This window comes from Pterocles gutturalis, unplaced genomic scaffold (assembly GCF_000699245.1).
Source record: "Pterocles gutturalis isolate BGI_N339 unplaced genomic scaffold, ASM69924v1 scaffold12465, whole genome shotgun sequence".
Lineage (NCBI taxonomy): Eukaryota > Metazoa > Chordata > Aves > Pterocliformes > Pteroclidae > Pterocles > Pterocles gutturalis.
In genome coordinates, this window is record NW_010143511.1 from 1 (window position 1) to 22,781 (window position 22,781).

Here is a 22,781-nt window from a genome sequence, read left to right on the forward strand (position 1 = left end):
TGCCCTCGGGGGCCGGTCGGCAGCGTTTCTGGGAGACTCCCCCCGCTCGTGGGCCGTGGGAAGGCCGAGCCCCTCTCTGCAGCCCGCTCCCATCTCTGGCAGGTGGTGTGGGAGTGAGGTGGTGGAGTGAGGTGAGGTGAGTGACTCGGTGCAGGAGGCTGAGGGACTGGTGATTCAAGCATTTGGCATGATGGAGGGCCTGTCATTAAGTTATCGTAGTATCTTTGCTTTTCTTCTGGAGGTGTTTTGGGGTTTGCTGTGGTGCTGGTGCTGTTAACCAGCTCTCTGCCGGTGTGAGTCAAGGCAGGCACAGCTGCTGCCCCAAGTGTCTCCAGAGTGCCTTGATCTTGAGGAAGAAACCCCAAACCCTGGAACTCTGTGTATGTCAGGGTTTATGAGCACTGTATGTGTCGTGGGTGTGTCCCTTAGCACTCGCAATGTGTTGTATGTTAATAAGGAGAAGAGGTATTTAACACTTAAGGGTGATGTTCAAACACCAGTGGAATTTAAAATAATTTAAAATACTTCACCTAAAGAACTCTCCTTATGAACTATGATTAGAGTAGACTTGTGTGCCAGACGCTTCTCCTGGTGTAGGAAGGACTGTTCCCACTTAATGTATAGTCAGATGATGAAACATTACATGGGTTTTATGAAGAATCTGGAACAAAAGCAGAATTCCACAGGTTTTTTCAGTCAAGATTTATACCTGCTCCTATGTCCTCGATTCAGAAGCCTGTGAGTCTGTTAGTTATTGGTAAGATGAACAGTTTGTGTGTGTTACATTGGCTACTATAGGGTCCTTTGCCTTGGGAAAAGGTTGTTAACGCTTTCCTTACAGATTTTTGGTCTTGTTTCAAGAGGCTGAAACTTGAGGGTACAGATTTACATGAATTGATCGTGTTAACGGTGCTCTGTTGTGAGATGATGCTGCAGTGTTATGGAGTCCGGAGAAATGCTTGTGTGTAACAGAAGGAGTTCAGGAGTGGTCCGTAATGTGTTACAGTTCTGTATTTGTTAACCCATTCAGCCGGGCTTCTCTTCCTCTTTCTGTTTAGCAGGAACGTAAAGGGACAGCAAAAGTCGATTTCCTGAAGAGAATTGAAAAAGAAATCCAGCAAAAGTGGGATGATGAGCGGGTCTTTGAGATTAATGCTTCAGACAGGCAGAACCAAAAGAGGTATCATTACATTTTTTTACACATTTTGTTTTCCTTCAAAACCGGGGAGGGGGGGGAAGTGGCCTCTTTTGAATGAATAGTATTCTTGGATCGTCTGGAGGTACGTACTTATGCATTAAGGTGGCATTTCTGTAGCTGACAACATGAAGCAGGGGTATACGTGTGTTGGCCAAGTTTCAGTAGGAAGGAAAAAGCCTTCCTCTCATTCCTTGGTAGTATCAGTACCCTCTGAGATTTTACAAAGGGATTCTTTTGGTGACTTCTACTTTTTGACATGGAGGAGGCTTCTCAGGCTGATGCCTGAGCCCTTATTAGCGGGAGGGCTTTTACTCCCCCGGTTAGAAGGGCTGCTCCCTTATCTGAAGGAAGATGTGTACTTGCTCTGCTTTGCTGAGAAAAGAAAATTGTTAAACAAATATCTCGGGTCCTGGTGTAGGCCAACCTGTTTTACCATGCGTAGAAGCGGATGAAGGCCAGGCGTGTGATCGTGACTGTTCCTCGGATGAGGTGCTGTACTTTGGGACTTCTTTTAGTACATGAACTGTATGCAGCGTTTTGTCCCGCTGCCTTCAGCTTGTACTTCTTCTGTTGCGATCTGCAGCTCCAGCAAGATTAGTCCCAGTAAATGGTGAAGGACCCAGATGGGTCAGGAGATTTGAATGCTAAATTAGGAGGTGTAATAAAAACTGTTGTGTGGGGGTATGTGTTGCTCACACTGTAAAACTAGGTTATTTTTTTTTTTTACTTAAATACAGTCTGTACTTTAAGCATTCACTGTCTGTGTTGTCTCGCAGCATGAGCGAGGCTCTGCAGCATTAGTCGCTTGGGTAGAGGCAGCAGTGACCTCGGCAGAGCGAGGTTAGTTATCTGTTATGTGGGAAAGTCAAACCAAGCCATGATGATAACGGAAGCGGTGGAACAGGCACAGCTTCTGGAGTTGTAATGTTTTGCAAGCAAGCAAATGACTTGGCCTTTATTTTTGCATGTTTATACATCAGCGGTAGTGTCTGAAGGGAGGAGAGGATGCGTGAAGTAGAGTGCAAAGGTGGAGGCAGAAACTTGCGGTATCCTAAAGATCTAGAAATTATCTTGGTTGCTTTGAGAGGTCGGGTTGCAACAATATAGTATCCGTTCAAAACACTGTGCAACAGGATATCTTGGGGAAATGGGGGGTTATTTACAGTGTGCCACGAGCAGACCTGGACTCAAGCAGGGGGAGATTTTATAAATGGCTTCAGGCATTTTCAGTGATCAGTTTACAGAAGCGGGGTTAGAACTTGTTACCTTTGGGGAGATGTTATATCTGTTTCAGTGTTTCTCTGTGATGTTGGTCCTGTGGGGTTTTTTCTTCTGCATTTATTTTGAAAAATAATAAAACCTGTTGGTATATCAGTTCTTTAAAATCAAAGACTCACGTTACTGGCAGGGAAAATATTATTTTAGTGTCACGGGGGCTGATGCTAGCTGAACATAGCAGTTAACTGTTGATGGTCATTTTAAAAGCTAATTACATGTTTTAATTATTTGAATTTCTTCACAGCAAAGGGAAGTATTTTGTTACCTTCCCTTATCCCTACATGAATGGCCGCCTTCACCTGGGACACACATTTTCTTTATCTAAATGTGAGGTAAAAATTTTCCTTTGCTCATACCTTTAAATACTACTCTAGAAAACATGCTACTTTTGTGGTTGAATTTTGAGCTAACAGAATGCCTTGTAAATGACTTTATAGATTCGATAATGACTTAATAAAAACTTTCTTTTTTCCCATATTTTCACTGGAAATATTGCTGGTTGAAGAGAAATGCCATTGATAGCTTTTTTTAATTCTAGGAGACCAGACTACAGGTGTTTCCCTCTATTCATTTTTTCAGTTTTGCTGAGATTTTTAGGAGATGCTGCTGCTTATCATTTGTATAGGTGCTAAATGGCACAAACTTCACAAGAAGTCTTGTCTTTTGTTTGTGAATACTGGGCTCTGTTACCTGTGTGTTAGCTGGTGGATAAGATTCCACAAAATCGATCTCTTTTTTGCACCCATTCTTCTCTAGTCACAATTAGGGAGGGTTGTACTTATGCAGCCAGGCAGTGGCAGACCTGATAATAATATCTAGTTTCACCTTCTTCTACTATGATTAACCTTCCTAGATGCAGTTGACTGCCTTTGTCTGTCTTTCTGTAGTTTCACGTTAAAGAAGGAATTGCACTTATTTTTTGAGGAGGGTGCTAGTTTAGCATTTTGCCACTCTCGTTTCATCTGTTTCATTTTTCCCCTTTATGTAGTTTGCAGTTGGGTATCAGAGACTAAAGGGAAAGAACTGCTTGTTTCCGTTTGGTCTGCACTGCACTGGGATGCCTATAAAGGTAAGGTGGTTTGAGTTACTGAGGACTTTTTCTGATGTTTTTATACTTCAGACTACTTTGAGCATTGCTTACTGTCCATCAGAACATCATGTTAATTTCTTAAAAAAAACTCATCAAGATAGTGTGGTTTGGAACCTGCATTTGTAGTAAAGATGTATAGTGCTTGAACTGTACATTATGACTTTCTAGAAAGTAAAATGCTTTAAAATCAAGTTTGCCTATTGCATTTTTTAATCCTCACTGTAAACTTCTTCCTGCTGTGGCAGGCACTCCTGAGGTTGCAGGATCTCCTAGAAGTTAATGCAGTATCCAGAAAAAGTTGAAAGCATGGTTGTGGAATGCAGAGTGTTGTCAGTAAAAAGCACTCTGTGGCAAATGCTGTAGAAAAGCGTTGACAGACTACCAATAACTCTGTTTAGGCTTGTGCAGATAAGCTGAAAAGAGAAATGGAATTGTATGGCTGCCCACCCGAATTTCCTGATGAGGAGGAAGAAGAGGAAGAAAATGCTGCTAAAAAAGAGGAAGAAATTGTTATCAAAGACAAAGCAAAAGGCAAAAAGGTAAACTTCTAAACAAAGATTTTCTGGATTGGTAGCTGTACTCTCCAAGCTTCAAAGTATGTGTTGTGGGGTTTTCCTCCCTTGCACTTCCCAGAGAAACTTGTGAGACAAATACTTAGATCACTTTTTTCCAAGATAGGTGGGTACTTCTAAAGTAGACATGAAAAAATGCATCAACTGCATGGTTCCAGAGATGGCATTTTAATGCCTGAGATCTCAGTGGTGAGCTGGTGCACTCTTTAATAGTTTCCTGAGAAAAATTAGATCATTTTTTCTGGTTTTTTTTCTTCCTTTTTTTTTTTTCTTTCCTGCACAAAGCATTCACAAACAAGTTGTAGGAAATAACCCTGCTTTCTCAGTGGTAGGGGATATATATAAACCTATTATTCTGATTATTCTCTTATAAATTTGTATCTAGCCCATTCTGGCTAGGTGTGCTGGGTAAAATCATGCAGGCTATTTTGGCTTTTCAGGTATTTAATTGAGATCTATGATTTTGGGAGTATTACAAAGCAAGGAAAAGAATCAAGTCTATGAAAAATTTAGAGATGTATGTATGTTGTTTGTGTATGCTTAAGAGGTTGTCACTCTGGAAGCATTAGATTTGGGATTCTGTCTGCTCCACATCACCAGAAGATGTGATCTTGCCTGCTCTTGCAGGTAGTAAGTTGCTGTTGGGTAGAAACGTAAGATATTCAAAGGACAATACCTGGAGAAAGTAATGTGAGCAAAGTAACAGCAGAAGACGTTTTTGATGCAGGGATATAGTGCAGGACTGCTCCCCCTTTCCATGGTAAGAACATCCGTTTGACCAGGAGCCCAGGGAACTGGTGCTTTCTTGTCCCTTGGCCATGGCACAGCCTTTCTGTAAATGTGTTGGACAGATTAACAGTTGAAAAGAGGGGGTTAATGTGTGTGCGGTTGAATACAAGCTAGGAAATGGTGTAAATCAGAAACTCTAATTATTAATCTTCACTGCTAGAGAAAGGATGCTAGAATATGTGTATTGACTTGTATATCTGAAAATAGAACCATAGAGAAAAAATGCTCTGGAGCGTATAAAGCTGTTGTGGATACGCAGACTTCTTCCTGATCACAACTGTGCTTTCAGAGTAAGGCTGCTGCCAAGACTGGCTCTTCCAAGTACCAGTGGGGAATCATGAAGTCTCTGGGTCTTTCTGATGCAGAAGTAGTCAGTTTTTCTGAAGCTGAGCATTGGCTGGATTATTTCCCTCCCCTTGCTGTCCAGGATCTGAAAAGCATGGGACTGAAGGTAACTGGGTAGAGTCTGAAGTTCAATGATGCAGCATATACTTGTATTGTCCTTATGTTTATGAACATCCTGCTTCTCCTGTGAGAAGATTTTCTAGAATAATGCTGGTATTATGCAGAAATGTTTTTGGTATTTTTGGAATTATTCATATAACTTTTTATTACTCTTGGGTGATAATTAAGTGTTTTCTTATACAGAGCTTGTACCCTCTGCAATGATCACAACTGGAAACAAGAATTGAATAAAGGAATTGTGACTTTCACTTCTTGTTTCCATATTGGATAACTGTTCTGTAGTCAGTATGGACAGTACTTTTAGGAAGAGTAATGATGTCAAAGATATTTACCCTGCTGACGACATATTCTTAAAAATAAAGACAGGTAGAGGTTATGAGACAAGGTAGTGCTGACATTCAGCGGGAGTGGTTGGTTAAAACTGGCAAATATCTAAAATTCACAGTCAGCAGGCAGGGCCTTGAGTCTTTGACACCTCATCTCTGAGATGGTCTGAAAGACCGCCCGCATACAGACTGTGTAGGTGTGTTTTTAAGCATGCACCCTTTGTGTGAAATGTACTTGCATTATCTTTTTGGAGAGAAACTTCTTTTTATTTTTAAAATAATAGTCTTGCTATTGCGATGTCCCTTGAATTTTGTTCTTGTATTTACTTACTGGGGACTCTTGTGCATTTCCAGGTGGATTGGAGGCGTTCTTTTGTTACTACGGATGTTAATCCTTATTATGATTCCTTTGTACGATGGCAATTTCTTACATTAAAGGAAAGAAATAAGATTAAGTTTGGGAAACGGTAAGCCTGACACTCAGCTCTGAGTTTGTTGTGAATATGGATACGCTCAGCTTTACATCATAGGGTTCCGTCTTTAGTGTCTCGAATGTGCTTATAACTCACACTAAACTGAAATCCTTTCATTTCAAATTATCTGCTAGATGCTGTAGTGTATTTATTATGCTAGCAAAGTATGGGAGATTGTGTTTCAGTTTTAGTTTTGCTCAAAGCAAAATAGGGTCAATACTTACTTGTAAAAACTGAAGAACATGAGCGGAAATGGATTAACACAAAATTTAAAAATACCATTAAGAGATCTCTTTTTTTATAAAGGTCTTTATTACTTTTTTCTCTTGGTCTACACACTTTTATTTGCTACTAAATGAAAATACGCCTTTTTATAGATATACAATTTATTCTCCAAAAGATGGACAGCCTTGCATGGATCATGACAGGCAAACAGGAGAGGTAATATTCTTAGTCGACATTTTTATGTATTGCTTATGATCTTAAATACCAGAGTGGAAGGATGTATCTTGGAGCAAAATGCATTTTGTACATCAGAGTTATCAGTTCTCCATTGTCAGTACATGTGAAAATTGAATGAACTCCTCTACTGAGGGTATTTGTCTTGAACTCTGGATAGTATTTTCTATAGTAGCTGTTTCCTGTGATTATTTGGCAATTTGTGCCAGCAGGGTCACTACATCATGTCATTATCTATCTGTTGAAACAAAACAAATAAGCTGGTATTAACTGACACGTTGCTGAGATAGCGGCTGTGTACGTTTTTGGGCACAGGAATAAGGTATAACCGCGTTTCAGTAAACAGCTGTTTGCATCAACGGAGAGATGGTTTACTTTGCAGAAAGCATCGGTACCTTAAATAGCATGTAAGTTAGGTTACTGTGGAATAGGATTTATTTTCTTTGCTTGAGTCAATGCCATGTACTGATTGCTGCATTGTTGATGTGAATCGTAGGGTGTTGGGCCTCAAGAATATACGCTAATCAAAATGAAAGTGTTGGATCCTTATCCCACAAAATTAAGGTAGGTCTCAAATTTGTAATGGCAAACAGGTTCTATCTTTTGGCCAGAAGTGACCAGTAAATTAGACAGTCTGTTTAGCCTGATGCAGAATTTGATCTCGCCCTGTTATTTGTGTCCCTTCAAAGACCAGGTCTCTGTTTTGAGCTGCTGTGTTCACTAGTCTGTGTGGAGCTCCCACTGGAGTTCAAAAAAAGAAAAAAAAAAAGAAAGAAAATGAAAAGCCCACAAAGAACTTAATGACCCCCTTTCATCCCTTAGGAAATGTTACTTAGAAGTTCATATTAGCTTAAAAGCATGTTCTGTATTGCCCTGAAGGTTTTTATTTTGGTGACTTATAGAATACTTTTTCCACCCCCCAGTGGCCTGAGAGGGAAAAATATCTTCTTGGTGGCTGCGACGCTCAGGCCAGAGACCATGTTTGGACAGACTAACTGCTGGGTTCGCCCAGATATGAAGTACATCGGCTTTGAAACCGCGAATGGGGATATTTTTATCTGTACCCAAAGAGCTGCCAGGAACATGTCCTACCAGGGCTTTACGAAAGATAACGGAGTCGTACCTGTTGTCAAGGAGCTGATGGGAGAAGTAAGCATCTTGCAGCTTGCTGGTCAGGCTTCTCTGTTCTGTGAAGCTTGTGCTTATAAGTAGAATTCTACCATCACCTTTGTAAAGAAAATAGAGGCACTATTACCAAAAACATCGGAGTATTTAGTGACTAAAAAAGCAAGCAGAAGGCAGGAAGCTTTCTTGGCAGCTGAGCTACAGCTGCTTCTGGGAGGTTCACCTCCTGCACTTACCTGTGGACAAATGTGTTGCTATTGCCTTAGCAGGGCTTGATGAATGAGTGGTTTTAGGGAACATGTTTTTGCAAGCTGGGAAGAGGAGGTACTTCTCTATGTGTAATGGAAAGGGATGGAAGAAAGTAATAGCTAGAAAGGGTTATGTGAGAAAGGCTTTTTGTTTATGCTGAAATTTCCAGTACATCTTTGTGAATGAAACTTTCTTAGCTGAGTAGTTGAATGTGAGTCGTTTTGATAGTTACTATCCTTAACTTCTGTGTTTTCAATAAGTGTAATTAGTGGCATTTGTTCATCCTAATACAAAGTACCTTCATGCTGTTTACATCACTTCATCTCCATTCACTAAAACTGCTTTGAGGGATGAAGTAGAAAATACAGTTCTTGTTTCTTTGTTAGTATGTGAACATACTAACAAAGATGTGAACTCAAGCAAGTTAGAGAGGTAGAAGACAACTGCAACATCTAGGCTTCCTCCTGTCAGTGCATCAATGGTCCTGACAACATGCTTTTCCTGCCTTTGCTTTATCCTGCTTTTGACACTGGCTTCCTAATACATTCCTGTCTTGATGCAGGTGTGCTTCAGATATTGGGAGGCAAACTGTTCTCCTGCTTACTATCTTTTTCCAACTCTATGCTTCAGTAGTTTTTCTTTCCCTGAATTACTTTGTCTGTATTATCTAGTATTGGACTTTTCAACCAGTAAATAGTCCCTATACTGTCTGAAATGGTACACGTGCTTTTCATATGTACTTCCTCCTTGTCTAACTATATGTATGTATATGAAATTTGTTTCTAATATGTAAGGAATGCCAGCTAACTTGGAGAATGTATACCCAGCCTTGCTCATGTAGGCTGAGAAGGGGCTATTTATTGTAATGATATTCCTTTGTCCTGCACAGGAGATTCTTGGCGCTGCACTTTCAGCACCTCTCACGGTCTACAAAGTTATATATGCTCTTCCCATGCTCACCATCAAGGAAGATAAAGGTAACTTGACAGCGCTGTCTTGCCAAAGCCTGTTTGATGTGCACTGTGCGTTCAGTACGTGCTGACTGATCTTTTTATCTGTTGTATTTCCTTTTGTCAAGGAACTGGAGTGGTAACAAGTGTTCCCTCTGATGCTCCAGATGACATTGCAGCCCTGAGAGATTTGAAAAAAAAACCGGTCAGTCTGTTAGCTGAATTGCTTCTGTTTCCTTTCCATAGTGTGGAGGGTCAAAAGTGAATGTCCAGTGGGTAAAATAAAACACCCTTTAGTTGGAGTTTTGCCATCTCTAACTAGCAATCAAAGTAGTTAAAAATAAATGATGTTAAAACCACCTGGGCTGTGACATATTCTCTGACTCCAAGAAGAGTTTTGGACAAGATTCGTGTAACTTCTGCTGCCTGTTAGGGTGTAGAAGAGTACCAGTGAAATAAAAATCAATTCCTGTTGTGGAAATTACTTCCAGAGATTAAGACCTCCGTATGAATTTCAAATGAAACTTAAAGTAACGGTTGCAGTTACAGCTTCAAGAGTACATCTGGCTGTTCAGTTTTTGTCCCACTCAATTTCAGGGTAGAGTGATAGTGGTTTTTTTCCCTTTTAAAAATGTGGACAATTATGACAAAGAATCATGTGGAAATGAGATGGAGATTAAACTCAGGTGTGAGAAATAATGAGACAGGAGGGAAGTGGCTCTGTATGCTTTATAACAAAATATCATGTACAAGAAAGATCCTATGAATAGATAAAAACCTATAAATCTAGATTTTTCTTCCAACTGCATTGCATTTTTTTTCTTCAAACTTTCCAAGGCTTTGAGGGTGAAGTATGGCATCAAAGATGAAATGGTCCTGCCGTTTGAACCGGTAAGTACGCAGAACTTTGCATTCACTGTTGAGAAATGTGACGAGAACTGCCCGCCTTTTCCAGAAATTCTGTTTAAAGTCAGCCTCAGCTGAAAGAACTGAAAAGTTTAAAGTTTTCACGTTTTGTTGTCGTTGTAATATGTGGTCTGCTAGGGGCTGCAACCAGGATTTGTTATTCTATGCTGTACTTCAGCAATAAAGGAAAGTACTGGTTTTTGTGGGAATTACTATTCTGGAGAATGTATTGCATCGTTATACGGATAACCCGTCTTCTGGTTAAAACGTCCAGCCTTAATGGCCAGGTCATTATTGTGTCTGTTCTGTGCAAAGAGCTAAGGTCCCACGCTGTTAGTGCAGACTCATGGCTGGATCCGTTGTCATGAGCAGAGGTGACAGGTGAAGCCATCCCAGTACTCTGCACTGACCTTGCTTCCACTCACCAGCTCCAGTGCTGGTCCAGCTTGGTACTGGTGCCATGCCAGGAGATACAACTGGGTTATTGCTTGTAGGAGGGCAGTTCGGGAGTCACACTGGGGGCTGCCAGGAATTTTTGATTTGATGAGTGGATTTGCGCTAATAGTTTGTAAGTCCTGTGTAACTTGATTAGTAAGAGATGCTGCAGCTTTACACACAGAGTAGCACAATGCAGTAGAAGTTTGACGTTAGCCCTGGCACCTGCTTCTGCTGCCATTATGGTTTAATTTTGCTTTTGGCCAAGATATCATGCAGCACTAATGCTTTCACATAACTACAGATAACTTTTTTCCCCTTCATAATCTCTGGTTCAGGCTCCCATGTCAGGCTCGGGACTACAAACCAAGCAAAATACACTTGTCTTCATTTTGTTCAGTGTGTCACTTCTAGTGAAGCTTATAACATCCAGGAAACAAATCTTTGTATAGATTTTATGACACTGAGGTAATTGGAACTGAATATCTGACACTGTTCTGTAATTCTCAGGTGCCCATCATTGAAATCCCAGGTTATGGCAACCTTTGTGCTCCATCTGTCTGTGATGAGCTCAAAATCCAGAGCCAGAATGACAGAGAGAAACTTGCTGAGGCCAAGGAGAGAGTATACCTGAAAGGATTTTATGAGGGAGTAAGTAATAAAAGATTTTGGCAAGAGTTGTCTTGCTGAGTTGATTAGGAGGAAAAAGTGGGTAAAAATAAAGAATGAAAAAAAGACCAGAAGAAAGGAGGAGATTTTTTTTTTCTTTTCCCCAACCCACTTCTTGTTTAGGCTCCTCCTGCAGTCAGGTTCTGCAGTTGGGAAGTTATGTAGAACTGAAAGAGAACGGAGGAATGTATGACTGCAAACTGAGACTTAGAATCTGAGTTCCTAGGGAATGATGACATTCTGGGAGTTGATCAATTTTGTTACAAGTATTGATTTGGAAACTGATATGAAGAGAGCAATGTGTTGGTGTTTTGTGGTTTTTTTTTATCTCCTGTCTTTACGTGTGTAATGGCTTACTATGATGTATTCCTCAGCCGTTTTCTTTTAAGCTGGCAACAATTTTTATTTCCGAGTAGCTGTGTTTGATTACCTGTGTGCATGCTGACACCTATACAAGTGCATTTTGGGTAAAGATGACCATCTGTTTAATGAAAAAAAAAAACCAGACCCTCTATTCCTGTTTTCTTTTTTGCATGTCAAAGATTGCAGTAGCTACTGCTTCTTTATTTCGATCTAAAGAGCTATTGCACCTATTTCTTCTTAATGAAAAAAAACCAAACCAACTCCTATGACCCATCTTTTACAGGTAATGTTGGTGGATGGATTCAAAGGACAAAAAGTTCAAGATGTCAAGAAAATTATTCAGAAGATGATGGTGGATAATGTATGTGGTAGTATGCAGACAGCTTCTTTAAAGTTATCCCTTTTGTCTTCTTCACAGTAGCTGAGTTGCTGAAGAAAGCTCTCTGTTTTGGTTTGGCAGTCCTTTTAGCGATGCTTTGGATAGCTACAGAGTATGAAATACCGATAAAGAAGGACCTTGTGTTCTTGGATTAAGTGGGATGAATAGCCTAATCAGAGACCTCTTACTCCCTGCTTCATCCCATCACCTTGTCTAGGAAATATTTTAGTGGCTTGATTTAATCTTTGGTATAGTTGGGAAGATACTGAAAGTGTGAAATACGAATTGTCAGTCTCTTTCAAGCCTGCAATAAAGGGTGTCTGTGACATGCACACACCCCATTTCTGGGTTCATCAGGAAGAGGAGGAAGAGTAGTAAATGAACAATGATCAGCTAGTCTCTCTAATAAGGTTTTCCTGTTGAGGACTGGAAGTGGGAGAGGCTTCAGTTATTTAGTCAATATTCCTTTGATGCAGCACCGTTATGTTCATATTGTAACACTTCATCCTGTTTCATCCTCCGTCAGGATGCACGGTTTGTGAAAGCGGAATAGCAGCTCGCCGTTCTATTTTTCTTTACCTGTTCCCCCCCAGGTTTTTCTGGTAGCTGTTTTAATCGGTAAGGGCATAATTAATGAGTAATATTTTGTGCTTCTGTCCTCCTTTTTGTTGTGAATGGAGACATTCGTTATAAAATTATGTGAACTGACCCCTCAGAGAAGCACACAGTCAAGTGTTGCCCTTATTTTACTAAAGGGAGCGCTGAGGCAGCCTGTGCAGGGATGAAAGCCATGCAATAAATGCGATAAAACAGATCAGAACGGAGAGGATGCTTGTTAGCAAGATGTGAGGATTTTCAAGACTTTTCTAAGTACTTAAATCTTAGCTTTTATTGCCCTTTCCGCTCTTAGGATGAAGCCATGATTTATATGGAACCTGAGAAACAAGTTATATCGAGGTCTGCTGATGAGTGTGTCGTGGCCCTCTGTGACCAGTGGTAAGTGAAGTAAAGCTGTGGTTATAACGTTACTACCAAACTGTATTCTGTTTGTGGATTGCTGTATTGTAATAAACTTTTCCTGACTGTAGGTATTTAGATTACGGTGAAGTGAACTGGAAGAAACAGGCATCAGAGTGCTTGAAACATTTAGAGACGTAAGTTATAAAAGTGGGTGTAAAGGGGAGTGATGGTTTGCTGCTCCTGGTGGTGGGCTGAGAGGAGTAATTAGTAACAGATTATTTCTTACAGGTTTTGTGAAGAGACTAGGAGAAATTTTGAAGCGACTTTAGGTTGGCTGCAAGAGCATGCGTGCTCCAGGACGTACGGCTTAGGTAGGCAAAACACTCCCTTTCTCACTCTGTGCTTTGTGAGGGTGGTACTCATCACTGCATTTGGAAGGCTTAAGTGCTGTCTAGAATCCAAAATGGTATTGGTAAGTGGAGAACAGATTTATCCAACTTCCATCTTGACCCAGCATCCCAGAGAAGGCACGCTTTCTTGAAAAAGCACGTGGCCAGGGATAACTTTTTTTTGCATTACTACAGTGATTCTGTGCAGCATCTCTGTAGCTTTTTGCCTGGGCCACTGGTTTGGAAGGGACCTCAGGAGAAGAAGCTAATACCATTTCTTGGGTGTTCTTAAATTCTGACCAGCCTTCATCTTGTGTAGCCTATGACATGGGACAACTGTTACAACGGCAGTATAATACACAGCAACCCATCGTGAGCTGAAATTGGTTTGACAGTTGTGTTAAGAAGCTGACTACAAAAATAGCAAGTTCTTTCTCTTTGATAAAACTTTCAAATGCAGAAGTTGAATTTTTAAAAAAAGATTTTTTAAAAGCATAAACATGAGTACTTGCATATATATGTGTGTGTATATATATATATACACACACATGTTCCACTGAAAGTCATAAACTGCTTCAGTGTCATGCTTGTTAGTAGGGATGATACTGACTGATACCTGGCTTCGGTCTCTTCCAGGTACCCGGTTACCTTGGGACGAGCAGTGGCTGATAGAGTCTCTCTCCGACTCCACCATCTACATGGCCTATTACACCGTGGCTCATCTGCTACAGGGAGGGAACTTGAGGGGCCAAGGAGAATCTCCTCTAGGCATCAGGTGAGGAGAGTGGATCATTTTAAGTTTTCTTGTTTGGTTCAGTGTGTGTATCTCCTGAATTGTTCTTGACAAAGACTTGCCAAGCAGGCTGATTATTTGCTTTTGTGTTTAAAAAGCATCATTGTTAAAACTGAACATGCTGTTGCCTAAGTTACAGCAAATCTGCAGAAGGGAAATCAGGAAAGAGAAAGGAGTATAGTGCCCAGAGGGAGAGGAGGAATGTCCCTGGAAGCAGAACTGTATGCAGAGTAAATCACCTTTTTTAGTACTTATTTGTCTTGCCTTGCGATGGTCCTTGCCAGGTGTTTTTGAGCAATTGGTTTCAGCGGCTGCTCAAGTGCCTTTGCTTATTGAGACTGTTTGCAATTATAAAAAGTTGTATGCTTCAGTGTACAAGGTGGGCAAGATTAGCCCTTAGTTTTTGTCACTGTATTAAAAGTTGGTAACTTAGAAGCTTAGAACTGTCTTTTATCCACAACCTGTATGTGGAAACCTTCAAAGTAAGAGGGAGAAGGCATTTGTTCCAAAGTACTTCCTAAGACTGCTCTGTGACCTCCTGGTTGGAGTGGTGGTGAACTTCCAGTGATAAAGATCAGAGAGTTCAGATAGCACACCTCTCCTGGAATTTAAAACCACGCTGCCAGTCTTGCCTTGAATCCTCTGCTCTAATTCTGCATTTGTCAGGAACTATTTTATGGAGTAGTTTACATATTGGAGCTGGAACTGAGCTTGTTCAATGCTATAACTAATCTGAAAACCATTTCCAAAGAGTCTTAAAACAGAAATAGCTCTGAAAGACTTGGCAAGGCTTTAATTTTGGCTCACAGCTCTCTAATTATAGATAGACTGCCTACATGCTAGTCATGTCTGGAAACAAACTTTGAAGTGAGCATCCTGAGCACTAAATTACAGATTTGAGGTAATTAAGCATATACAATTAGAGTGTACTCTTATGCGAGTAGATAACATCTGTCTTACAGTGTTAGCAAACACTTTTCACTAAGACTCACTCTGTGGGGTAAAGTAAAAGGGGGTTTATGGTGTGTCATGTCAGTCACCATTAGGTTACAGCAATCTTTGACACCAAACAGAGAAGCTAAGTCACAGCGCACAGCAGTAATTTAAAGCACAGAACAATAACTGACATCTAAATGAGCAAACTAGTGCATGTAAGGCTTTATCCTAGACTGGTGGTATCAACCATCGTTTGAACTAGTTGTTTAATAGGTGCTGGGGTTACTTTGGATTCAGAATGCTTTTTTTTTCTACAGAAACAAGAAAGATATTTTTTTTTAGTGCAGGCCAGTGGCTGCAGAGCTGTGGGTCTAAGTTCCATCTCATCACTGTTTTCGTTCAAATTTGTGCATCCTACCTCTAATGATTGGTAAAATGTGTCTTAGAGTAAATGTTAAATTTGAACGGATTAACCCTATTCAAAGTGGGAAAAGACCACTATTTTTTCTGTGTAGGAGGCAATCTTGAATTGTGCAGCGATTCGCTTGGACTCCTGCTCTTTGGCTTTCCTGGAAGCCAGAAAGAGTGGCTGTATGACCCAGTGCAAGGGAGGGCAGAGAAATTTAGGTTCTAGTAATAGGTTTTCAGTATTCAGCTAAGGTCACAAGTGCTGGTGGTGGGGGCAGCGGCATTTGAAGTGATCAGGTTTCCAGGACATTCAGGATTGTGCTTTGATTATTAATTACCTTTTCTTTCTGGGAGTGTTAATGCTTTATTGGGAAGTATCAAAGGGCATTTTAAGCAGAGCATGACTTGAGTGGTTCTGAGTTCTGATTTAATTTCTGATGTTGGACTCATTCCTTTGATCTTGGACAAAGTACCTGTATGCTCTTTGTCCGTGTTTGCCCTGCTTATCAAATGGAGTATGTTGCGAGAATGAATCAACAGTTCTAAGCTGTCTTACGCAAAATGCTGTGGAGTGTAAGAACTTGTACTGCCATCTTAATATGGGACTGATTCTGTGCAGGGCACATCAGATGAGCAAAGAAGTTTGGGATTACATCTTCTTCAAGGCAGCTCCATTTCCCAAAACAGCGATTCCAAAAGAAAAGTTGGACAAGCTCAAGGAGGAGTTTGAATTTTGGTATCCCGTGGATCTCAGAGTTTCTGGCAAAGATCTGGTTCCAAATCATTTGTCGTACTACCTCTATAATCATGTGGCTATGTGGTCAGATCAAAGGTAAGCTTGGAGTGAATGCAAAAACAGGTGTGCAGGAGAGAGGGGTGGAGAGTGTGTGATTCTGGTACATTTGGTAATGGCTCTTTGGAACCGTACAATATTCACAATCAGGTTGAAAATGTATTTTTTCATATTGCGTCTTTCTTACAGTTGTCTACAAAGTTATTGAAATTGACGGCTCTTTACTGTTATTTCCCTTTTTTCTGGAATCCTTTGAAGATTTTAAGATGCAAGATTCTTACATACAAATTCTAAAACATTGTTTAAAGCAAAACTGAAATGTAACTGCATAATATGACTTCTAGTTGACTTGCTGAAATCCTGTTTGTTCTAACAGGGGAATTCTAGCACGTAGCATAATTGACTTGTCAGTTTCAATCAGCTCTAGCGCAAACTGATGGATTTATCTATCCTAACTAAACAGTATCTTGGCTTGGTGCTGCTTTAGAGGATATATATATATATATAGAACATATTGAAACAGCATTGGTGTGTCTTGAGGATTTTTTCCTCCTTTGGGAGTGGGGAAGATACTCAGTAGCAGGACCTAGAGCTAAATCCAAATGTAGCTGATGTTGGAATTGTGGTGTTTGATGCTATTTTTTATTTTTTTTTTAGCTATCTGTGGAGGCATGAAGTGTTTGGTTAGGTAGCCCCGTGGAAAAGCAAATGTGTAAAAGTGGAGAACAAATTTTAACCTTAGCTTTCACTGGCCTTTTAAAAATGTCTTCTGTAAATACCTCCTCCTATGTATTTTCCAGTATTGAATTGTATTCCTGCACTGGGATTTTAAGTAACTTTATTATCATTCAGTTTTCCTAATTATTTCTCAAGGGTTGTTAAAACAGTGTTTACATGTTCCTGCGGACTCTGCAGTGCAGGGTGAGCATCTGTGCTGATCACACGGTGCTTTTAGAAAGTTCTGGGCTTTAAGAGACTATGTTTGCGTTTCCTTGAACCTCTGTTTAAGAGTTGTCTAAAACTGTATACAGGCAAAGCTGTTTTCTCATGTATAGTAGAGATGGTTGTGGGGAATTTGATCTCTGTTCTTCCAGTGGTAGAGATACGTGGGACTTACCCCTATCGGGTGCTGTTGGGCAATGACAACTGGCCTTTGAAGGTGGCTGAACAGGAGGTGGTGTCAGTGAAATATAATTGTAGGTGTAATGCTCCCTGCTTTGCATTTCAGCAATGATAATCCCTACTATTGTACTTCTTCCCATCTTCAAAGACACTCCTTAGATTTTTTTTTTAAGACACACCCTAGGTATTTTCTTGAAGATGCCACTTAAGGTGTTAATTCCAAACTGGAATATTAAATGGGGTTCGTTTGTTTTTAAAGCAAAAATGTATTTACTTTACCAAATGCTCTGTGTCTTGTCTTCAAACAGAGAAAAGTGGCCAGTAGCTGTGAGAGCAAACGGACATCTCCTCCTGAATTCTGAAAAGGTACAGTGAGGTCTCATGTATGAGATGGCTGTTGTGGTTGTCAAAATAGGCGCTTGCCAGCCAGACTGGAAAAATGCTGCTTGGAATTTAAGAGGAGGAAATAGTGAAAATTCTAGTTTCTTCATTGGTGCCCACCAGTGTTTCATTCATCAGAGGTAAAGACCTGCCTTTCCTTCAGTTCTATCTAACAGTTTTCTTAAGTTAGGTCTTGTGTAGTTGCACCAGTTAACAGAAATGCGCTGAAATCTTTAGTAAAGTTTTAGGGTAATATAAAATGTGGAATCTTTTTTGGACTAAATTTTAGCTTTGTTAAGCATTGGAGCAGGTGCAATGAGAGGAAAAAGTTTGTGCCAATGACTTGCTAATGTACGCAAGTTCTGAAATGGAATGCAATTGAATTAAAAGTGCCCGCACCTAGGAATTAGGCATTGGAGACTGTCCAATACGAAGAAAAACCTCCACCAAAGTCCTTGAAAAATCAATGCAGGGTGAGCTGAAAATGACAGTTTTGAAGTAGTATTTAAGTTTAATTTAGGAAATTTCTCGAATTAAATTTTGGTACCGGTTGTCCTGTTTTTCAAAGCCTGAAGGGTATGGAACTCGAATGATGTGGAAGGCAGCTCCCATTTCCCTGCAGCTGTGGTGTGTGTGGACCTTCCTAACGACTTGTGCAAGTGTCAAGACAAGTTTGACGTTGAGGGGTTAGATGAGTGCTTGCAAAGTTTAGTCTGCTTTTGCTGTGAGGCTTAGTTCAGATTTACCAAATTGCTCTTGCTACAATTCATGACAAAATACTTTATCAGTATTTTGCCCAAGCCCTTGCTGCATGGGTCTTGCTTATCCAACAACAAAATGGACATGTGAAAAAAGGCTCTTCTGTTGCTTTCAGATGTCCAAGTCTACAGGAAACTTTCTTACCCTAACTCAAGCTGTTGAGAAGTTTTCTGCAGATGGTAAGTATGTTCTGACCTGCATCTGGTTTTCAGTTATGCCGGAAAGACTAAAATTAGTGTTTTGCTCTCAAAGGAGCAGTGGGTTTATTTGAGTAATGAATTGCAGTAAATCTACTGCTTACCACCTGGTCTTGTTTGAAAAGCTGAACTCTGTTTAGAAAATCGGGACGCACGTTAGCACGACACCTGTTTCAACCAAGAACTGCTCCTGGTGTTGAGACCTCCTCCTCCTAGAGAGTGCCTGTTTCATTCTTCCACATCCCTTAAGAGATCAAAACATAAGACACATAGTGTTGATGCACACTATGTGTATACGTGCATGCCCTTGTTCCTTCTTGCATGCTCTTGTTTTTTGGACGGTGATTGTGCTAGTGTCCTGGTTCTCGGTGTCTGTCTGGTTTCCTTCCTAAGGAGGGCAGTGTACCTCTCCTGGGTAATGTCATCCTTTGAGACTCCTCTCTAGTTGGGCAAGCAGGTTGTAAATTCACTTTGCATTTTATTAACTCATAATGAAAAGTTGTTTCAATTCATTTTGGGTCCCATCCCTCCTGCATCTCTATCTCCCAGCTGATTGCACGCCAGCCATGTTAGCTGATCCAGTTTCTTTCAGGCATGCGGTTAGCCTTGGCTGATGCTGGAGACACTGTTGAAGATGCCAACTTTGTGGAAACCATGGCAGATGCTGGTATTCTTCGCCTCTACACATGGGTGGAGTGGGTAAAGGAGATGATTGCAAACAGAGACAGTCTAAGGAGTGGGCCCGCCGACACCTTCAATGACAGAGTCTTTGCCAGGTGCTGTACCAAGACTAATAATACTGTTTGGTCCATTATTTTTTCTGGCAAGGAGCATCTCTAGGTTGTTTTTTTTTCCTACAAATTAATAAATTCCATAAAACAAAACGCATTACAAAGTAGGTTATGTGATTGTGCTGCACGGGTGACACTGGTAGTGGTGTACACAGTGTTGCCATTGTGTGGGGGAGACTGCGGTATTGATGGGTTCACTTCCCTTCCTCTCTAGTGAAATGAGTGCAGGCATAATGAAGACAGACCAAAATTATGAGAAGATGATGTTTAAAGAAGCTCTGAAAACTGGCTTCTTCGAATTTCAGGTAGGAGGTGTAAGACACTAATGCTTGGTATTTATTATGTTGTGGATTTCTTTTGATCATGGTGTCTCTGATCCCTAATTACACAGCTGAATTGGAATCAGGATTGTGCCAAGAAACAAGAGTACTTCAGTGGAATAAATCTGAAATTATAAAGGTTCACTTGTGTCATTTTTACAAAGGCCCAGAGGAAGACAACTGTGCTGCAAATAGTCCCGATACCTAATAGGAGCAAAAAGCTGCTTTAAAAAAGGCACTGTTAAAAAGAGTGCTTCCTTTATTTAGCTCCTTTTTAATAAGGACCTCTTTGTAAGAAATCGAGATAATACATCAACAAAATTGTTTGGAAGCAGAGTGCTTTTGATATATTCTATAAACCATGTCTCCAGAGTGTCTGCTGAATTATGGCACTTCACTTAGTGAATTACAGAGACTCCTTTATGATGTTCAGGAATATGATTAATTAGGCTGAATTACATGTATAATGATAGATCATATTCATTGCCTTTTTCTTAGTACTCATTAGTATCTTTATGCAAGTTATTCAGGATGATAGTACCTGATACACAGTTGTGGATGTTTTTGTCTTTCATGTCTGTGCCAATAAATACTTTTTTAAAAAAGTACCATATTAATGCAAAAATCAAACAGCCAACCGACAGATTCACACTCAGGTGCTTCAGGAAAATACGGTTCTTGTAATAATCCATTCCAGAGTTCTAAGCTGCTTGCATTCTAAATGCATATTAGAGCAAAGAGTTGTGTGTTTTGTTCTGCGTGTTTCTCCATGGCAGCTGGAGTGTGCTAATGGTAGTTGCATTGTCTGTGTTTCAGGCAGCAAAAGATAAATATCGTGAGCTGGCGATAGAAGGAATGCACAGAGAGTTGGTGTTCCAGTTTATTGAAGTGCAGACTCTGCTGTTGGCTCCCATCTGTCCCCACTTATGTGAGCACGTCTGGTCACTGCTGGGAAAGGTACCAACCCTTCAGTTTTGTCATTTGGTTTGGGTCTAAGCTTTTACTGATTTTTTTTTTTTTTTTTTTTTTTTAAGTAAGGCTTATATTAGGCTTGTTCATGTTCACTTGCAAGCAAACGCTTGTTGGCTGTACGCTTGTTCCTTTACAACCTTGTTATAGGTGGGTGCTCGTTGAGGTTCAAGCTGTCTGAACTGTAGTTTCCAGTCAAGCTATAGTGGTTGAAAAACCACCAGATACTGATGTGTGTTCATCTCGGTGCATGTCACTCCTTCCTTTCTCCGAAGCCCGATTCCATCATGAGAGCCTCGTGGCCGACAGCAGGTCCTGTGGATGAGGTGTTGATTCGCTCCTCGCAGTACCTCATGGAAGCAGCTCACGACCTCCGCCTCCGTCTCAAGAGCTACATGGCACCGGTGAAAGGGAAGGTGAAGTGTGCCAGCTCATCTTTTTTAAGTGTGGGTACTTGGTAATTCTGCATTGCCTCCGGACTCCTTCCTAATTTTTTTTTCCTTTTCTTCCTTTAGAAGAGTACTAAAGAACCTTCCCAGAAGCCTTCTCACTGTACCATCTACGTGGCAAAGAACTACCCATCTTGGCAGCACACCACCTTGTCAGTTCTGCGCAAGCACTACCAGGTGGTCATCCTCTCGTGTCTTTGGGCTGCTTACCTGCTTTTCTGTGGGCTTTTTTGGCTATCTATAAAAAGCTGATAAGCTGTAATTTGTTACCAAATTATTTAAATATAAAGCAATATAGTTTTAATTTTCCTTATGCTTTTACAACTTCCAATACATTTTGGTGCTTAATGAAAATGTCCCAAGGAATGTCATGGATCTGACAGTATGGTTTCATTATTTTTGACAATCTGAGTAAAAAGCAGCCCATGTTCTGTTACTTTTTTAATTTGTAAGTGGATAGCTTTTGAAATATTCTTCCTAAGTTTACTTCTGAGGAAATATGGTTGACTGACAGATTAATGCTGCCTTACTATGCAAGTGGCCTTAGAAGCATTATTTTGGTCCTTGAATAGATGTATACTATTCACTGGTGTTACAAGAAATACGTTAAAATGGAATACATCCATCATAAGTAGAAGAAAGAAGGTTTTCTGAAAGCAGAGGATTCTGTGCTTCTGACATGGGGAAACTGCTGAGCTTGGTGAACCATCCTTCTCAGCTATTGTAGCTGATAGATTAGAGAGTCATGACTCTTCCAAATTGTAGTATTGAGATGAACCAATATTCCTCATGTGAAATTTGTCTTTGGGGTATTAAACTTTGGGTATTCTATAGGCTCTTCTCTGCATCAGTGTTAAAATCTGCTGTTTGGTCTGATGCACTAAGTAGGGTTGTTGCAAATATCTAAACTTTGGATGTAAAACCTAAACAATTCAGGAAACTAGCACTTAAAAATGTGCTTGTGATAAGGGTTAAATGTGGATTTGAAATGCATTCTGGTAGAAAACTTAAGTATATTAATGTATAGTTACCTAGAAGAATGAAGAAAATGCAGAATAATACTGAGTTGCCTGAATGGCAGTAGTTACCTGGGGGTTTTTTGCGTTTTTTTGGTCAAAGTTTTAAAATTTTACTTTTAAAGTGTTTCAAAGGGATGAGAAAATTATTATATGTGGAATCAGCGATGATGACAAACCTTGCTGGTGTTTATGGGAATGCACGAAGGGTGTATGATACTAAAGGGCGAGTTTTTGTGATGATACCTATACTTTTTAATGGATGTTCCTCAATGTTTAGGCCAGTGGAGGTCAACTGCCGGATAATAAAGTAATTGCCAGTGAGCTTAACGCCTTGCCAGAGCTGAAGAAGTATATGAAGAAGGTTATGCCTTTTGTTGCCATGATTAAGGTAAGTGTCGGGGGCAGAGTTCTTGTCTAGGAAAAGCTTTAGTGAATGAAACATGTTGGACAAGGGTGGCGATAGTCTGTGACTTCGCACACGGGTATTGTCGTTTCCCTTATTTCATTCGTGGATCTTGTATTAACTTCTGACTTCAGTCTCTGACCTGCCCCTTGCTTCTTTGGCATCTTTGTGTTTTTGTTTGTAAACCTATTTGACTTCTCTGGAAGAGAGATAAAACAAGAATATCTCGCCATGAATTGGCCCAGGTGAGCTAATGGTCTAGTTGAGGCTTGGTAGTTTGTGTGTTTCGCAACTGATACAATTTGTGCTTCAAATACAAGGAGATTCCTCTACATTTGAAATGCATCATATTTGATTTTTCCGGTT

At 40.3% G+C, this 22,781-nt stretch overlaps 1 protein-coding gene across 1 annotated transcript in view; it reads left to right on the forward strand.

The window, feature by feature from the left end:
* Positions 1–1,061: 1,061 nt before the first annotated feature.
* The window catches only part of LARS (leucyl-tRNA synthetase), a gene marked incomplete at its 5' end in the record, with an annotated part of 27,635 nt that continues 5,915 nt past the window's right edge, over positions 1,062–22,781 (forward strand). The window contains 27 exons of the mRNA XM_010084771.1: positions 1,062–1,180; positions 2,703–2,808; positions 3,465–3,545; positions 3,965–4,105; positions 5,217–5,378; positions 6,073–6,185; positions 6,569–6,632; positions 7,147–7,214; positions 7,574–7,799; positions 8,914–9,001; positions 9,103–9,179; positions 9,812–9,865; positions 10,826–10,966; positions 11,631–11,708; positions 12,637–12,722; positions 12,815–12,880; positions 12,975–13,057; positions 13,712–13,850; positions 15,832–16,044; positions 17,436–17,493; positions 18,383–18,446; positions 19,057–19,240; positions 19,470–19,560; positions 20,392–20,532; positions 20,820–20,960; positions 21,060–21,170; positions 22,290–22,400. Of these exons, the coding sequence (XP_010083073.1) occupies positions 1,062–1,180; positions 2,703–2,808; positions 3,465–3,545; positions 3,965–4,105; positions 5,217–5,378; positions 6,073–6,185; positions 6,569–6,632; positions 7,147–7,214; positions 7,574–7,799; positions 8,914–9,001; positions 9,103–9,179; positions 9,812–9,865; positions 10,826–10,966; positions 11,631–11,708; positions 12,637–12,722; positions 12,815–12,880; positions 12,975–13,057; positions 13,712–13,850; positions 15,832–16,044; positions 17,436–17,493; positions 18,383–18,446; positions 19,057–19,240; positions 19,470–19,560; positions 20,392–20,532; positions 20,820–20,960; positions 21,060–21,170; positions 22,290–22,400 (3,006 nt within the window). The remainder of the gene's footprint in view (positions 1,181–2,702; positions 2,809–3,464; positions 3,546–3,964; positions 4,106–5,216; positions 5,379–6,072; positions 6,186–6,568; positions 6,633–7,146; positions 7,215–7,573; positions 7,800–8,913; positions 9,002–9,102; positions 9,180–9,811; positions 9,866–10,825; positions 10,967–11,630; positions 11,709–12,636; positions 12,723–12,814; positions 12,881–12,974; positions 13,058–13,711; positions 13,851–15,831; positions 16,045–17,435; positions 17,494–18,382; positions 18,447–19,056; positions 19,241–19,469; positions 19,561–20,391; positions 20,533–20,819; positions 20,961–21,059; positions 21,171–22,289; positions 22,401–22,781) is intronic.